Below are 18930 nucleotides of genomic sequence, written 5' to 3'. Positions count from 1 at the left end.
CTAGACCAAAATTCTAGCTCCGCCACTGAACCAAACCGTGTAATTATTTGATAATAAATAAGATATGAAAGGAAAAATTGACGTGCGACAAGAACCCTAATGGACAATCGATTAAACTTGGAGATAAACAAGGAACCAATTGGGAATATATATTGAGGTTAACTTCCGTGCTCTTTGGTACATGCAGCAGAATTCTACAACAAAGATAAGAAGGCACTAATCGAAATGTTTGTAGATGTCATACTCAACTTGATAGGGTGGAATGCTTCCCTTTAGTATAGCATGCATGCAGTGACCCATAATATTAATTTAACTTTCCATACCCATATGCATTTACTCATTTGATATCGATGAGGTTTTCAGTGGAAGCAAAAGAGCATAATATAAGAAGCAATGCACAGGCAATGTAGGGGGCCTGCCGCCTGCATCCTGTGCTTCTTATTAATGTGTCCCTAAAGCTGTCTGGACAAGATGATCGATTTGCTCTTATCTGGTATGCGCATGTCCCCAGTGTTCAACCACTTCTGTATGCCTTTCATTTCGACAAATTAATTTGGGAAAGCTCATAGGGTTAAGGTACAATATTGTTACATATAATTGGTCACACACATTCATCGATCATAGAAAAAGAACAAAAAATATCGGTGGCATGAGAGAATATATATGACAAAATAGATCTTAGCTAGCTAGCTTGCATGGTTGATATTTTGTAAAATAACTTGCTCATTTATTGCACTGAATTGTCACAATGCATAAGTACTAAGCAGTGCGGATGTAGCCTTGTCATTTGCTTCATGCATGCAACTAATTTCCTTGAGTCAAATCATATGTTTAGACTTGGAACAATATATTACGTTTTAGATACTCTTCACTTTCCCCACTTTCTCCTTCCAAATGGACTGACCGATGATTCGTGCATGATCCTAATAAGATTACTAACATGATTCCGTATACGCTTGCAATAATATCTAATTCTTGATGAACTTTATCCGGGAAAAACTTTACTTCACTAAAAAAAAGTTAACTAACCTTATCGCTAATTTCCTTAACATGCATGCTAACAAACCTTATCACTACTTATTTTTCTTCGCTTACTTTTTCTTTCTTCCATTAAAAAGGGGCTCGTCGAGACCATATGTTAGTTGTCCCCGTAATCTTTTATTATATATAGCTCATGGAATTGACTTGTTGATAGGATGACATGCATTATACACACGCAATATCAGAAAGGATGAAGCTATTGAACAATGTCAACATTAATTGCTCATGTGGGTCATCATTCGTTATTGTTTGATGTAAGTTTAACATTGTAACTGATACAAATATTTATTCATCTATTGCCCAACAATAGTAATTAATTTCCTTCTAATTAAAAGAATCCGATTCATCATATGTTTGAAACAAGAACATAATGACTCATGGTCATCAAGACCCCCCACATTGTGATTAAATGGAAGGCTAAGAATTTTCTTAAGTGCACTTGAAGGTCACTAAAACTTGAGTGCTGAAAATTATTGTCCACTAGCGTGTGGCAAGTGGCTTTTTATTATTATTTTAATATTATTTATTTAAAATATTGTTGTTTTTTTATAAAATAATAAACTTACTAGCCACCTTACATGTTTTTTTAATTTCTTTTATCAAATTTTTAATGCAAAAAAGACATTTTGAGTATTATGAAATCTTCACTATTTTGACATTCTCCCCTTTATATGTATTTGGATAAAGTAACGGGTTTTTTCTTCCTTAAAAATTAAAATATATGCATACACGTTTTCTGTTCGAAATTTACAAGTCAAACTTTGAGCGATTGATCATTTTTTACAAACCCAGAAAAAGTGAAAGAAGGATTAATTATTACAAAATCTTTCCAACCTCCCCCAAGAGATCTCCACATGTGAGTGTCCACTGTCCAATATGAGGGTGATGATAAAAAATGTCTTCATTATTATAATTGTAAATTGATATTTATTTTATCCGTAATCGATAAAACAAATTATGTTAAAGGATGAGTCATGACTCATTTTCTTTTCTAACCAATCAAATTATTAGATTTTGTAAACATCCCATGTTTATCATTTCTTTATATGGTTATGGTCAAGAAGACAAATTAAGATCTTATTCTAATTGCGATTAAAGTAAAGAATCTGATCATAATTGCTGTTCATTGGCCCCTCACATCAAAACTTGGATAGCAAAAAAGGAAAAAAGAAAGATTATGGGAAAAAGGCATAAGAACAATGGTATACGTGGCAATGTGTGGATTAACGTCAAAGTTGTTTTCAATTATCCTCCATTCCTTCATGGCAATGTGGAAAGGATACGTCTTAAAAGGGGACTCCAAACAAAGCACCGTAACACCTGGCACTTAAAAGAGCTCCCAAGATAAGACTTCTAAAGTGCGTCCGAATCAAATTTACTATAGTATGTGCAACTGCAGTATACAGTAAAGGGTAAAAAGCATACAAAAAAGGGCTTTCCCTTCTCTTTTTCTCGTGACAAAAGAATAATGTGTGCATCGACATTGTATGCTTTAACCTAGCCTATGGCCATTTTTAGTCGAATTGTATTGTTTATTAGCCCAAAACGACATTTAAGTATGAGAATATTTTTGATATTTCGTGATTTTTGTGTGTTACCTTCTATAAATGGATTTTTCTACGGTTTTAGGGTGATAGGGTTATAACCTTTATATTATTCGATAAAGCTTTGAGTAGTACTCAATCTGCATGGTGGATTACATGCATATTATTAGGGAATTCTTGTTTATGGTACTTTGTTCGAATATATGTTCTCTTTTAAAACATAAAAAACTATCTGTTGTAAATAGTTTTATTAGGGGTGTATTTTTTTTTTCCCCAATATTAGGGGTGTATTTTGGGAGGACCAGATTGGAAACAACTTTTCCAATTTTTGTTTTAAAATTTTGAAATTGGATCAAATCAGATCAAAGCTTTCAAATTTGGTTCAGAAATTTCAAAATTTGACTAATTTTGAAAATATTGGAATATAATTCGAAAAATTATATATTTTATATGACACACCCCGATCGAGATCGGAGCGTGCTGGCCATCACACGAAGGTGACGTAGCCATGTGCACGTGCGGAAGCTCATAAAGTAGTAATATAAAAAGTACGAATAATTTAAAAACTAGCATACAAAGTCCTAGAACAAGTGCTAGCGTAAGTGAAACATAATTCAGAGCAGGTCTACAGCAGTCCCAAAAGAAGATTGCGACAATAGTACACCCGAAGGTGACCCTACAACGGTGAGTGTCTGTCAGAAACGCCGGAAAAGCCCTCTGGGGAAACCACCGAAACTGCTAATCAACTAGAACCTGGAGGGGCGCAAAACAAAAGCGTGAGTGGGCAAAAACAAATCTTTTCTAAAACCATTTAGTAAAATACTTTCTAACCCCTCGCCGTAAAACCTGTATACTTCCCAGAAAATAACATATATACGTATGTATAGATATGCCCAACATGCTCAAGGGTATGCCAATCATGCTCAAGATATGCCATGTCTAAACATCAGATACAATGTTTGTTTTGTTTGTGCACAAACAAACACTATATCTGGAAAGAAAAAAAACCAAAATCCAGAAACAGTGATTTAAATTCTAGAAACAGTGATTTAGATTCTAGAAACAGTGACTTAGATTCCAGAAACAACCTATGTTTTAACCTTTGATTGTTTCTTTTCTTTCATGCATCATTTGATTATATTTAAAAAACATGATGCTTATTTTGCTTTGAATCAAAATACAATGAATTTCACTATTTCTTTTCTAGCTTATATTTAAGAAACAGTGACTTAGATTCCAAAAACAATAACTTAGATTCCAGAAACAATGACTTAGATTCAAAAAACAGTGTTACTTAAAATCTAGAAACAATTTATTTTTATAGTCCAGAAACAGTGACCCGTTGTTATTATTGAATAACATGTAGATCTCAAATTTATTTTTTGGAGAAACAAACGATGAACTCCACTAACGAAGACAAATTGAAAAACAGTACCTCGAATACATTATGAATAATAATGACGATCACATTTCAACGAAATAATACAAAATATAAATTAAATAGTATGAGGATCTATATTTTTGTTTTAAAGAAAAAGAAGAAGGTCTGCAAAATAACGATGAACTCCATTAACGATGAAAATCTAGAACTCAACCTAAAAAGGTTAGGGGTAAAATCGACAAATCATAATTTATTATGGTTAGGACATTTTTAGTTGGATTACTTTAATATGGGCATTGTACTAAACATTAAACAAAACGTATAACATGATTTTTTTTATTAAAACTAAAATTTTTCAAACCCTTTACATTAGTTTTCATTTTTTAATAGAACTTTTAACACAATTGTGTACCCGAATCTTCTCTTGAAAAGCACCAGATCTTAACAGATTATCATTTCAATTTTCCGACGGATATCTACATTATATTATCGGTCGAATAATACAATCGACCTGTAAATTATATAGTATATATACTTTCTCTCCGGGCGGTCCAACACATTGATGCTACATTTTTTTTTGCCTAAAATACGTAATAAAATTAGTGAGATATATAGTAATTAACATAATGAGCACCAACCAAATTGCAACATGGTGATTCCAATTCCAACAAAAATAAAGAAAAGCATGGCAGCCTTTCAATGACGGTGAGACCACCTAGACACCAAGCCTTTTATAGTCAAGACGACACGATCTGAGCCACTATCTTGTATTAATGAATAGGCATTTGACACCAATAAAGGGCACGAGGAACCCAGCATTTCCTTTCTTTCTTTCGTAAGGCACACCACAAAAGAAGATACCCTACAAAGAAAATAAAGCCAAGATAATTAAAAAGAAGGAAAAATTAGTATTCAGTCGTTAGTTGCTAATATACATTGATTGAAATTTTATTAGTTTTTATATTTTGATCAAAGTTTTTAGTATTAATGTAATAATAAATTTACATGTTAGTTACATAATTTTTTAAAATAAAAATTAATAATTGATTTAGAATTTTAATACTCACACCTTTATTAAATCCCAACTAATTTTTAATTCAAAACATTTTCAAAATAAATAAAAAATTAGAATAAGTTTGTACCCATTAGGTTTTTTTAAAAAAAATGTTTTCAATTTTTTAATCTTATATGTACCCATTCATGTAATTTTTTTGCAAATGTTTATCTTAAAATGTATTCATTCTTAAATATACCAATTTGTTACATGTAAAATGTACCTTTATTTTATTATATATATATATATATATATATATATAATCTATTCAATTTTTTTTTCTAATCCATTTTTAAACTTATATGGGTACATTCTTTTTTCTTTGATTTAAGAATGTATCCATGTCAAGTTTAATCGAAGAAATTTACTAATGTTATTGAGCCTAATATCTATTTGTGTGTGTGTGTGTGTGATTTTGAAGAATGCACCCATGTTTTGGTACAATAATTTTTTAGTTAATTTTGATGAATGTACCCATGTTTATACACACACACACACACACACACACACACAATAGTATAATTTATATTTTAATATTTTTAATCCCACAAATTATGGTTTTTTGTTTAAAATCTCTTTAATATAAACAACTATAAATTTCAATTTTTAATTTTAAAAATATAGTAATATACATAGAAATAAATTATCACATTAATTTCAGGGACTTCAATAAGAAATTGAAAACTAACAAGGTTTTAGTCAAAGAATATCCATAGCTAAGAACCGCATCTAAAGTCTCCCTAAAAAGAAATATATAGGGTTGGTTAGTTGAATTTCTATGCATTTAAAGTTAAATTCAACGCATAAGTGGACGATGATGATGTATTAGCAGCTTCATTAGTCTTAATTAATAGATCGAATAAACACACAGTCACGCAGTATTGATGATATACATTAGCCTTTGGGGTGCCAAATCTTTGGTGCCATAATGTTAAACATATCACACTGAAAACTTGATGAAGTTAAATCCTCCTTTTAGTACTAATTCTAACAAGGTTTTTCTTTCACGAAATTTACATTTAGTTTGCATAGGTGATTAAGTTGAAGGTAATAATAGTGAACGGCCAGACTATCTCATCATAAACTTTGACACATAATATCAAGCATACTTTTTCAGTGGCCATGGCCTACAATTAAATATCTTAAACAAGAAAGAATCATCAAGGGAACATCTTCGACCAATCTAATAATATAGGACGTACGAAATGAAGATTATGGACCACAGCAGTTTTTGCATTCGAAAATATCAAATAAGCTAGCTAGCTAGCAGCATAGAAATAAAGGGCAATGCATACTATCTCTGTCTGGTGCTTCTAATTTTGGAAAAGGAATCGGAGTGTGATACTTCTTGAATTATATCTCTCACCCTTTATTGTATATAATCTCAGCCTCAAGCACAATGTAGTCTAATGGCCAAACCAAAAGCAGAACCTAGACAGAAAATTTTAAGCTACGATACATCCAACATTTCCGTTGACATCAAATTCAAATATCAAGTGTATAAGAAAAAAAATGGGAATGTGAATTTATAAGTAGGACCTGTTTTTGTTCCCTTTTGAAATAAACATAGATTTATACGTTTAGTATAATATATATACCCTTTGATTATTAGCTTTGCCAAAGCTTATGGAATATTAAAATACAGTAATAGTAATACATACAACCTAATTTGATAGCCAAATTTTTGTCAAGTTGTGATTTGAAATTAGCATCAGAAATGGAAGAGAAAAAGAAAACGGCATATAAGGGAAGTGATTTTCTCATACATTTTTGGGAGTTTTAACGAAAAATCCTCGGTATTGTTCACTTTAACGAAAAACCACATTTTTACACTAAAAAGTCAATTCTGGTACTATTTACTTTACCCTTTATTTTGTCCTTATCGTTAAAACTCAAAGTTTTCAAGTATTTTTCATTAGTTTTCCTTACATTTTTTAGCATCTCATTGCACACTTCTCTTTATTTTTATTCATCAAAATGAATAAGTTAAACGAAACAAACAAACATAATTAAATATAGGTGTGTGAAAAGTTAAAATAGGTGTGTACGCTATCATTTCCCATAAAATTCAGATCATTCATAAATAGTGATAAGAGGTTAACTAATTAAGTTGAAATGTCAAAACACAAGAATATAACAAATGCCTTGCAAACACGTACCCCACCTAAGCCAATTAGTAGGAAAGAAACACTAATTTATTAATTGGAATGCATTACCCCTCGCCTATATGCTCAGTCCAACTCAGTTGGTTGGGGTCTCTTTCTGGTAGAAGCCGAACTAACAAACAGTACTACTCATTTTTATTTTTATTTTTGAATTTAATTTATGTAGTAGTGATCAGCTGCTTGCTTAAATCTCGTGCCTAGGATCACTTTATAAGAATCATCACGTCTTGTTCTCTTGCATGTGATCCTCCTTCCTTCCCCTATTAATTCCTCTCTTCCCCGCCAAACCTCTTTTCTCCTCTCCTCTGAGTCCCTCCATTACCTTCATCCACCACTCTCAGTCTCTGTCTCTCTCTCCCTCCCTCTCTCTCTCTCGCTGGTCGACCTGCAGACACCCGTTTGCCTAATATTGACTCTCTATTTGTATTTGATCATCATAGTGCAACATTTTCTGCAATTATGATACCTCTTGGGCAGGAAAACAGCATGACAAACACTCCACCTAACAATCTACTCTCTAATCTGAACCGGCCTGATCAGAACTGTTCGGTTCAGGCCGAACCCTCCGCTTCGTCGAGGACTAATGTGAGCCCATGTTTGGCTGACGACATGCCGGACCAGCCCCGACCAACCTCGCACAGGGCTTCAATTTTGCACCAGTCGTTGCGCCCTATAACACTTAAGGTTAGACTTAAGGGCCAATTATTGATAATTCGCATTGATATTTTATGAGTAACTTTTTAATTAGATAATTTGACATGTTATGTGGGTAAGTATGTAATAACTAAATTGTTGGAGAAAAAAAAAATAGTGGTACTATTATAGTAGTTATTAAGCTAACATTTGTGTAATATATGTATTTAATTTGACATTTCCCTACAGTTTGAAGATGTTGGATACAGCATTAAGCTGCAAGCAACAAACGGAGGTTGTGTTGCTTCACATAAGCCAAAACCAACACGCACTGTACTCAATGGAGTGAGTGGAATCGCTTTACCGGGTGAGCTATTCGCAATGTTGGGGCCATCCGGGAGCGGCAAGACCACTCTCTTGACCGCCCTGGGCGGCCGCTTGCCAGGTAAAATCTCTGGCAAGATAACATACAATGGCCAGAACTTCTCAAGCTCCATGAAGCACAACATCGGCTTCGTTTCGCAAGATGACGTCTTGTATCCTCACCTTACTGTTCTGGAGACCCTAGCCTACACTGCCTTGCTAAGGCTGCCCAAGCAGCTTACAAAAGAAGAGAAAATTGAGCAAGTCGAAACGGTGATAATGGAGCTCGGGTTGAACCGGTGTCGTGATACTGTAGTTGGTGGGCCTCTACTACGAGGCATTTCGGGTGGTGAGCGAAAACGGGTCAGTATTGGGCAAGAGATGCTTGTCAACCCGAGTCTTTTGCTTTTGGACGAGCCCACTTCTGGGCTCGACTCAACCACGGCCCAACGTATCATCACGACGTTGCGCAGACTGGCCCGTGGTGGTCGGACGGTGATCACCACCATCCATCAGCCGTCAAGCAGGCTATACAGGATGTTTGATAAAGTAGTGGTGTTGTCGGACGGGTACCCAATTTATAGCGGGCATGCTGGTCGGGTCATGGAGTATTTCGGGTCCATTGGATATGAGGTCGGGTTCAATTTCATCAACCCGGCTGATGTCTTGCTTGATCTTGCTAACGGTATGAAATTTCTTCTCTCATTATTAGCGTTGCCTTTTTTTTTTTTTAGTTTCTAGCACTAATTATCAAAATGTGGTAACTATGCAATTTTTTTTATATATAAAAACATTAAAGATTCTGACATTCTACATTATCAAAATAACATTTTACTTTAAAAAAGAAGAAGATTGGATTGACAATCTTTAATTAACATATCGACATACCAAACACGGATAAGAAAACATTACTCACCTTACCTAAAGATATATTTCATATACGCAAGTCTTAATTAGTACATGTCAACCTCAGGGCTTACCCACAAGTCACAAACTAGACATATGATTAATGTAAGTTTGAGGAACTTTTAAAACTTAATCATTCGGGTACGAGTCCATTTTTCACAACAATATTAGTGCGTGTGTGTGAGTGAGTGGTCCACAAAGAAAATGGTTTCATCGCACCGACGGCTCCGTGAATACAATAGAGGGCAAGGGCAGACCACGACTCTTAATCTTAGTCGATCGCATTTGGAAAGCACAAAAATATTGAAAGGAACCTTTCAGCACTCTCTTAGCCAAGGAGGATTCACATGGACATGTGGACTTGTTGCCAACCCTAAAACCTAATCCCAAATTAGGGTTTTTTACTTTTTATCCAACAAACACCAAAATTAACAACTTTCTTAAATGCTCTGATTCATTTAAAAATATAAAAATTTGGAGTACTCGGTACTCAAAGCACCAAAAACTTTTGCCAAAGTCAATGCCACAACTACAACGCCTATATGCATGTCCAAACTTGTACAGTCTGATTTAACCCCTCGTCTGAAAATATCTGTTTTGCAATTTGCATCATTTTCATTCATCTGACAATTTTTTTAAAAGAATTTTAACAAAAAATTTACGGTACTATTTATTTTAACGAAAAATTATATTTTTATATTAAAATATCAATCATCGTTCACTTTACACTTTATTTTTTCCTTATCGTTAAAACTCTATATTTTCAAACCATTTTAATTAGTTTTCTTTTTTTTTAACCACCTAAAATCAATGGAACGATGAACTCGTAAATATCGAGTTGTGGACAGAGAAATTTACAAGCAACTAAGATGTCAAAGGTAGTGTTATTCCAAATCAATTATGAGATGTCATATTATTAAAACATATAATACATTATTGACTTAAGATACAATTTCATCAGTGTCCAATTGCATGTGAGTTTGATGAGATCAAAACAAAAACAAAATGAAGAACTTTATATCACCATTCACCATTAAGAAATATAAATATAGTGGGTCATACATTGTTTTCTTTCTTTGAGATTTAATCCTTTTTTCCGTGATGATTGGTTTAATAAAAATCTCTTGAATATTTTTTGACAAGCAGGTATAGCACCTGATGCAAAACAGGATGAGGAAGTAGAGTATAATGGCAGATTAGACCACCAAGAAGATCAAAACACAACCAAGCAGTTCTTAATATCTTCCTATAAAAAGTATCTATACCCTGCATTGACGACAGAGATTCAGCAAACTCATAAAGACACAGTTGTTTCTTCTTCAAGAACACCATCATCCAGAGGTAACCTCCAATCAATAAGTCTCTATTTTTCAACTAGATTTTCCGCTGGAATATTCATTTGTGCATGTATATGGTATGTAGGTAGTGGAAATTACAAATGGACCACCAGCTGGTGGGAGCAATTTAGCGTTTTGCTGGAAAGGGGTTTAAAAGAGAGGAAGCATGAATCTTTCTCTCGCTTAAGGATTTTCCAAGTCATGTCAGTTTCAATTATTTCCGGTCTTTTGTGGTGGCACTCCAACATTTCGCATATACAAGATCAGGTACTCCAATTTCCTCTCATCTCTGCTCGTCTGTTGAAGATTTCTTTTTCAGTAACTAGTTTTTGTTTTTCTTTAAAATGAAAACTGACTTCAAAAACCAGGCTAGATTTGGACTTATAATAAGAAGCAATACTAACAAAGTAGCTTGAACAGGTGGGACTTCTTTTCTTCTTCTCCATATTTTGGGGCTTCTTCCCTCTATCCAATGCCATATTTTCATTCCCTATGGAAAGACCAATGCTGATAAAAGAACGTTCCTCGGGCATGTACCGTCTCTCATCCTATTTTTTTGCGCGAACGGTTGGTGATTTGCCAATGGAACTTGTTCTCCCAACAGTCTTTGTAACAATAAGCTATTGGATGAGTGGTCTCAAGCCTTCAATAGTCACATTTGCACTAACCCTTTTCATTGTTCTTTACAATGTGCTAGTCGCCCAAGGCATAGGGCTAGCACTAGGGGCCATTCTAATGGATGTGAAGCAAGGCACAACTCTGGCTTCTGTGACAACGCTGGTGTTTTTACTTTTAGGCGGATATTACATTCAGCACTTGCCGCCTTTCATAGCTTGGTTGAAGTACATTTCGTACAGCCATTACTGCTACAAGCTTCTTGTGGGAGTACAATACTCGGTGCATGAGGTTTATGAGTGTGGGATGGGGGTGCATTGTAGGGTGCTGGACTTTCCTGGTATTAAGTGTGTAGGTCTTGATAATATGTGGATAGATGTAGCTGCATTGGCTGTGATGCTGGTGGGATATAGGGTTTTGGCTTATGTGGCATTGAGGATGGGCCAACCTCACTGACTTCTTGAATCTTGATGATGATAGATCAGAAACTGACATGCAGCATATTATTGCAGCAAGAGAACTTGATGACATACGTTCGGATATCCAGTTTTATCGAGTAATCGAAGGTTTTGAACTGATATTGTGAACCAAGATTTCATGTATGCTGGCTGGAGAAATTGTAATGAATTGTATTCCGTTACAAGGAAATGGATATGATGGTAATGATAAATTGTTAGATTTGTTGAAAAAAACTCAATTTGCTGATGAAATGCCTTATTCCATTATCCGAACAAAGAAAAAATATATAAAATAAAAAACCTTAATAACAAAAAGGTTGTTTACATAATATTTCGGTTCTTTTCAAAATATTTCGGCAGATATTGACGGAACTAATTTAATTGAAACGAGCTCGACATAATCGACCCAAAGCAGTAAATTCATACCCAACCCAATCTCAAAACCCATTTAATAAACAGGGAGAATTTTAATCTGTAAATTTTCCAGTCAAAACTATCACAGTCTCTTCTTCCTAAACTCCCATGTCCTTCCCCTTTATGTGTTTGCCAAAGTTCTAACTTATGATCCTAATCCATGCTTAAAAATGGGAAAGGGTGAAAATGTGAATATATTAGACGATTTAGTAGCAAAGATTCTTCAAGTGAAGCTGGTGAAAGAAAAAAAATGAAAGGATCAAAATAAAAACTTCCTCAACCCCACACCGAAACCTAAGGGAGTCGATTTCAAGTTCTTGATCGAATTGTATCTAGCTTCGTACAAATGTACGTAGCTAGGTCTTCCATATCCGGAGCTCAGTTTCTTGAATTTGAAGGCTATATACCAGTTTTTCTTGGGGATGCTACATGAGTTTACTTGAACCACTTGGACTTGTTTAGGTGAAGTAACCAAACCGTCATGTTTTAGCAATTGATCAAAGTTCAGAAGTTGTTACTGTTGGAAAATTCAAGTTTATGAGTTCTCGGCCGTTAGGAATTAGAGTGTCATTTAGTTTTTCTTTATGAATAGGATGCTCAGTAAATCGTAGAATAACAAGTTTATCAAGATGTAATCGCTTCGAGTTATATAACCGTCTCGGCAGCGTTTCTCTATTTTTTATTCATAAAATATTCTTATCGTTTTATATTGTCTATGATTTTCAAGTGTTACATAAAGCAATAAATGGTTCTGCAGTGCTGCAATATGGTGTTCTGGTAGAATGGTGCATTTCATGAGCTTGGCTCACTTTTTACTTGCTTCATGCAGTAAAAAGTTCTGCAGTGCTTCATATTTGAAAATGTACGCGCCTAACCTTCAGACAATTATTGAATTGCAAATTTACCAAAATTTCAAACGAGACGCAACCATGTTAGTCCACATGCATGGATTAATGTCTACATAATTTGAAAATGTACATAATTTTTTTATAGAAAGTGTTTGTACTTCTCTGTAGGTTTAATTAAGCATATCAAAATCAACTATCTACCAATACACGCACTCGAATACGCATCAAATGATGTCAATTTACATATGTCTCGATTAAGCATCCGATTCAGCACCATCTCCCAACAGGCCACCAGTCCATTTTATCCCCCCTTTGCTCATGTGCAATCACATCTTATTCACCTTATATCTGCTGCAAGAAGGTATTCTAATTCCGTGTCACAATTATGAACTTCGACTATAAAATGGTTGAACCCTAGTAGAGGTAACACTTGAGGCCAGACAACAGGAAGCAAACAGTTCAGCGTGTAAGATTAACAAAACCGAAATGGCATCACTCAAGCAAGAGAAACCTGCTGGCACTCAACCCACTGCCGGGCAGGCCAAGAAAGAGCCTGCTCCAAAAGCTTGTGGTACCACACCCAAAGCTCCAGCCTCCAAACCCGACCCTAAGGCGGCTGAGACAAAGCCTAGGGAGCTTAAGAAGAGGGTAAGTGCCTAAATACATCGATGCATATATTTTCATATTTATTGGGCACCAAACATGTGCTTATTAACACCTTAATTTTTGTTTTGCGACGGTTTTATCAGACAACAGGAAGCAAGCCTGCAGCCAAGAATTAGACGAAAGAAACGGTGTGAGGCGAGGAGTGCACGAAGATGCTGAATCACCGTGGTCCTCCATATTCTGATAATAATATGTCTCTCCTTTTAGGCTTGGCCTGATAAATAAAAGAGAACTTTATTTTGTTGAAGTTTATGGATGGAGTGTTTAATTTCTGGGTTTAGTTTTGAAGTACGAAGAAGAAGGAAGAGAAACTGAAACTCTCTGGAAAAGAAAGAGTAGACTTGCTGTTTGTTGTCTTTCTCACTTAATCAAAAGTTGCAGCTGCTCTGTTTCTTTTCAGAGCATCAAACCAACATTCCCTTTACATTCTTTTAAGTACTAAATCCAATCTTAGCCGTACATAGTAGGTCATCAATATGATGATGACACATGGCTATTACAATGACATATGAGACCTTCAAAAGTAAATGGATCCAGAACCTAAACTTGTCATATAAGACAATACAAAGACAATTAAGGAAATCTGAAAACAACTTAACTATCAACATTCCCTCTTAAGTTGTTAACTGATTTCACACTAAGTAGATCTCTGAGAAAACAAAAACGAGCTTTAGGAAGAGCCTTAGTGAAAATATCAGCAAGCTGGTCTTCACTCTTGCAGTACATGATGTCAATCACATTTTGCTGCAGAGCTTCTCTGATAAAATGGTACCTTCTATTTATGTGTTTCGATTTTTGATGGAAGACTGGATTTTTAGTCATGGCTATAGCTGATGTGTTGTCACACATAAGTGGAGTAGCTTCTGCCTGCATTTCTCCAAAATCTTCTAACACAAATCTTAGCCAAATGGCTTGAGTTGTTGCTTCAGCTGCACTGACGTATTCGGCTTCTGCAGTTGAGAGAGCAACACTGTGTTGCTTCACAGAGGCCCAAGAAAACACACCACTTCCAAATGTGAATGCATATCCGGAAGTGCTCTTCATGTCATCCTCACACCCACTCCAATCACTATCACAATATCCTATAAGTGCAGCTTTCTTTCCCTTCTCAAACTCAATTCCAAAATCAATGGTCCCTTGTATATATCTTAGGACCCTTTTGGCAGTTCCAAGATGTTTCTTGGAGGGAGAGTGCATAAATCTTGCCAACAGTGATGCAGCAAACATAATGTCAGGCCTAGTGGCAGTTAGATATAGCAAACTGCCCACAATCTGCCTGTAAACTCCTTCATCAGTGGATTCACTTCCATCATTCCTGCGAAGTTTTTCATTTGTAGCCAGTGGTGTGCTCACTGGTTTACAGTTCTGCAAACCAAACTTGTCTAGCAGAGTTAGAGCATATTTCTTTTGCCCAATGAAGATCCCTTTTTCACTTTGCAGAATCCCCATGCCAAGAAAATGGTGCAGCAGTCCCAAGTCTGTCATTTCATACCTGTTCATCATGTCAAACTTGAATTCTGACATCAATTCTTCACTGCTGCCTGTGTAAACTATATCATCCACATAGATTGAGATGATTATAGTTTCAGTACCATTTCTTACCTTAACATAAAGTGTAGGTTCACTGGGGCTCCTCTCAAATCCACATAAGATGAGATATGCATCAATTTCTTCGTACCAGGCCCTTGGTGCTTGTTTCAGGCCATATAATGCCTTCCTTAACTTATAAACCTTTTCTTCTGCATTCTGAATTACAAACCCTTCAGGTTGGTCTACATAGACCTCTTCATGTAGAGTTCCATTTAAGAAGGCAGATTTGACATCAAGTTGGAACAATCTCCAACCTTTCTGGGCTGCAAGAGCTATTAGTGTCCTAATAGTATCCATCCTTGCTACCGGAGCGAAGGTCTCATTGAAATCCACTCCGGGCTTTTGAGAATATCCTTTTGCAACTAGTCTTGCCTTGTGTTTTTGTATAGAACCATCAAGATTGAGTTTGATCTTATATACCCATTTAACTCCAATGACCGGCTTGGATGTAGATCTGTCCACCAACTCCCAAGTTTCATTCTTTTCTATCATGGAGATCTCATTATCCATAGCTGCCTGCCATGCTTTATCTTTTGCAGCTTCTTGATAATTTTCTGGTTCTATGATACACATGTTGCACCTTGCATAGATATCAGTTAAGCTTCTTAGCCTAACCGGTGTAGAGGTAGGAGTTGCTGAATTCTGGACCCTTACGCTTGAATCTTGTGTTCCAGTAGTGTCTTCACTTTGTATTTGATCAGAAGCAAGTGCTGATTCCACTTGCTCAGTGATTCTATCATTGATCTCAACATTCAGTGGAACTGAAATAGGCATTTCCCTTTGTGTTTCCCAATTCCAAGCTAAGTTCTCATCAAAAATGACACTCCTAGACAATATTACTTTCTTGGAATGCAGGTCATACACTCTATACCCCTTCTCACATTTTCCATACCCAATGAAGATTCCCTTCGTTGCAGATTCCTCCAATTTGCGCCTCAGTTGACTAGGCACGTGATAGTAGCATATAGAACCAAAGACCCTCAAGTGCTTGACTCCTGGCTTCCTGCCACTAAAGGCTTCAAAAGGTGTTACTTCATGAAGTGATCTGGTAGGACATCGATTAAGAATGTAGACTGCAGTTGTTACTGCTTCACCCCAGAAATTATATGGTAAATGCTTCTCATGTATCATAGCCTTTGCCATCTCAACAATTGTCCTATTCTTCCTCTCAGCCACTCCATTTTGCTGAGGGGAATAGGCAATTGTGAGTTGTCTTTCCAAACCAACATCTTCACAAAATGTCAAAAACTCAGTGGAGGTGTATTCTCCCCCTCTATCACTCCTCAACTTCTTGATTTTGAATCCACTTTGTAGTTCTACCATGGCCTTAAACTTCTTGAAGATATTGAAAACTTCAGATTTCAGATTCATCAGGTATACCCAGCACATCCTGGTGTAATCATCAATAAAGGTTAGGAAGTATTTGTTACCTCCTATAGTAGAGACTTGCATTGGTCCACATACATCAGTATGGATCAATTCTAGAGGTACAGTGGCTCTCCATGCTTTCTCCTTGTCAAATACCTCTCTGTGAGCTTTACCCATAGCACACCCTTCACAAACTTTGGATGTATCTTTTATCTCAGGTAGCCCATAAACCATTTCCTTTTGTTGTAGAGATTTTAGACTTTGGAAATTCAGATGCCCAAATCTCCTATGCCAGTTCCAAGTGGTCTCTTCAATAGTTGCTTTTCTAGCTACTTCATTTCCATATTCAAGTGTCATAGGGAAACACCTATTGCTGGTCATTTGCACCCTTGCCAAGAGGTTCTCAAAGGTTTTGTCATCAAAGATATCCACTAGATAATCCCCAAATATCAAGAAGTACCCATGTTCAACCATTTGGCCTACACTCAAGAGGTTTTCATCTAGTCCTGGCACTAGCATGACCTCCTTTATGAATCTTTTTCCGTGTTTGGTGTCAATAACCAATGTTCCCTTTCCAACAGCTTGAACTAATTCACTAGTACCCATCTTAACTTTGGCTGTCACATTCCTGTTCACTTCAATCAAGAGGGATTCATGGCCAGTCATATGATTGCTACATGCACTATCCACATACCATACACTAGAATTTTTCACCACAGAGGCTGAGTGACAAGCATAAAACATAGTTCCCTCTTCCTCTACTTCATTTGCATAATTTGCTGCAGGTACAATTTTGCTTCTGCAGTCCTTTGCCAAGTGACCAAATCTGTCACATTTATGGCACTTGGGTTTTCCCTTAAACCAGCAGGTTCCATAATGTAGTTTGTTGCAGTGAACACAGGAAATCTTTGTTCCTTCACCTTGATTCTCCTTCTTTGGAACATTTGCAGATTTTACATCCATTTTCTTGCCTTTGTTCTTCCAATTGTTCTTGAATTTTGAGCTACCCCCATATGAGGAACTTGGTCCTTCTCTGGGATTGATACTCAAGGATGAAAAAGCCTTCTCTGAACCATAGTCAGCATGCCTTTGTAGTCTTTGCTCATGTGACTTCAAGGAACCCACAACTTCTTGCACACTAATTGTATCTGTGTCTTTGGTTTCCTCTATAAGTTCTGCAATCGAATCATAGCTCCTAGGTAGACTAATCAAAAGCTTTTGTACAATTCTTTGATCAAAAATTTCTTCCCCATATGACCTCATTTGATTCACAAGCTCAAACAGTTTAGATACATACCCAGATAAAGAATCATCATCCTTCATTCTAAGATGTTCAAATTCCCTCCTAAGCCCTTGCAATTTCACAGATCTTACTTTCTTATCACCAACAAATTCTGATTTTAGAATATCCCAAGCAGCTTTGGAGGTTACCTGTTGAGCTATGCGAGGAAAGATATCATCTGAGACTGCATTTTGAATCAGTCCTAGTGCTTTTGCATCTTTGGTGACGTTGTCCTTCAGTGCTAGTTTTTCAGCTGCTGTAAGCTCTTTCTCATCCTCCTCATCTTTCTCAGGTTCTTCATACCCTTTTTCAACTAGTCTCCAGAGATCCTGCGAGATGAAGATCGTACGCAGCTTGATCATCCAGAAATCATAGTTACTTCCATTGAAAATGGGAGCTCGTAGCTCACCACCTCCGGCTCCGGCCATCTGAGACTAAACCGTCAGAGATTGGGGTATTTCGTTGATTTCCCCTTTTCAGCTTTGCGATTTCACAACGCCCAGATTTAAATTCAAACCTGTGCTCTTGATACCATGTTGAAGTTTATGGATGGAGTGTTTAATTTCTGGGTTTAGTTTTGAAGTACGAAGAAGAAGGAAGAGAAACTGAAACTCTCTGGAAAAGAAAGAGTAGACTTGCTGTTTGTTGTCTTTCTCACTTAATCAAAAGTTGCAGCTGCTCTGTTTCTTTTCAGAGCATCAAACCAACATTCCCTTTACATTCTTTTAAGTACTAAATCCAATCTTAGCCGTACATAGTAGGTCATCAATATGATGATGACACATGGCTATTACAATGACATATGAGACCTTCAAAAGTAAATGGATCCAGAACCTAAACTTGTCATATAAGACAATACAAAGACAATTAAGGAAATCTGAAAACAACTTAACTATCAACATATTTTAGAGGAACCTTTGCTTGGTATTTGCTTAAACTACATGAAATATTAATTTGCAAACATAAAGCATTCAGAAAGGGGTTCATAAATATGAATCAAGTGCCAGAATATGAAGATACTGAGAAAGTTTAAGTGTTTAACCGTTTAAAATATATATATATAAAAAAAAGGGCAGATTCTGTATGTTTTCAGTATCCGAAAACCTCCAAAAAGAATCGGCCATTTACTTTCTAATATTAGACAATGTTTTAAGTGAATCTGAACAACTTTGATCACAAGGATCACAAGAAATTAAAGATATCAAAATTCAATAGAACTGAAGTTTCTTGGCGCAAATTAGGGGTTTGATTTTGTGCTAAAAATT

The 18930-nt window shown here is 35.9% G+C and overlaps 1 protein-coding gene and 1 long non-coding RNA gene across 3 annotated transcripts; one reads left to right on the top strand and one right to left on the bottom strand.

The window, feature by feature from the left end:
• Positions 1–7249: 7249 nt before the first annotated feature.
• On the top strand, positions 7250–11687 carry LOC137738121 (ABC transporter G family member 21-like). Of its 2 annotated transcripts, XM_068477747.2 has the most exons (5): positions 7250–7869; positions 8068–8866; positions 10234–10428; positions 10510–10691; positions 10845–11687. In XM_068477747.2, the coding sequence occupies exons 1-5, from the start codon at positions 7645–7647 to the stop codon at positions 11493–11495; spliced, it is 2052 nt and encodes a 683-aa protein (XP_068333848.1). In that variant the 5' UTR covers positions 7250–7644; the 3' UTR covers positions 11496–11687. The 2 variants fall into 2 exon arrangements, with proteins under 2 accessions (XP_068333848.1, XP_068333847.1); XM_068477746.2 differs by having other exon boundaries at positions 7494–7869; positions 10234–10691.
• Positions 11688–13065: 1378 nt separating this feature from the next.
• Positions 13066–13660, bottom strand: LOC148692048 (uncharacterized). Its single transcript, XR_015954660.1, has 2 exons — positions 13478–13660; positions 13066–13110 (listed from the first exon to the last, which is right to left on the bottom strand). It is a non-coding gene; the product is annotated as an uncharacterized LOC148692048 (long non-coding RNA).
• Positions 13661–18930: the final 5270 nt, after the last annotated feature.

This window comes from Pyrus communis, chromosome 13 (genome assembly GCF_041283825.1).
Source record: "Pyrus communis isolate YQ-2024b chromosome 13, ASM4128382v1, whole genome shotgun sequence".
Taxonomy (NCBI): domain Eukaryota; kingdom Viridiplantae; phylum Streptophyta; class Magnoliopsida; order Rosales; family Rosaceae; genus Pyrus; species Pyrus communis.
The sequence above is the reverse complement of the archived record's forward strand: the minus strand, read 5'-3'. Positions and strand labels throughout refer to the sequence as shown.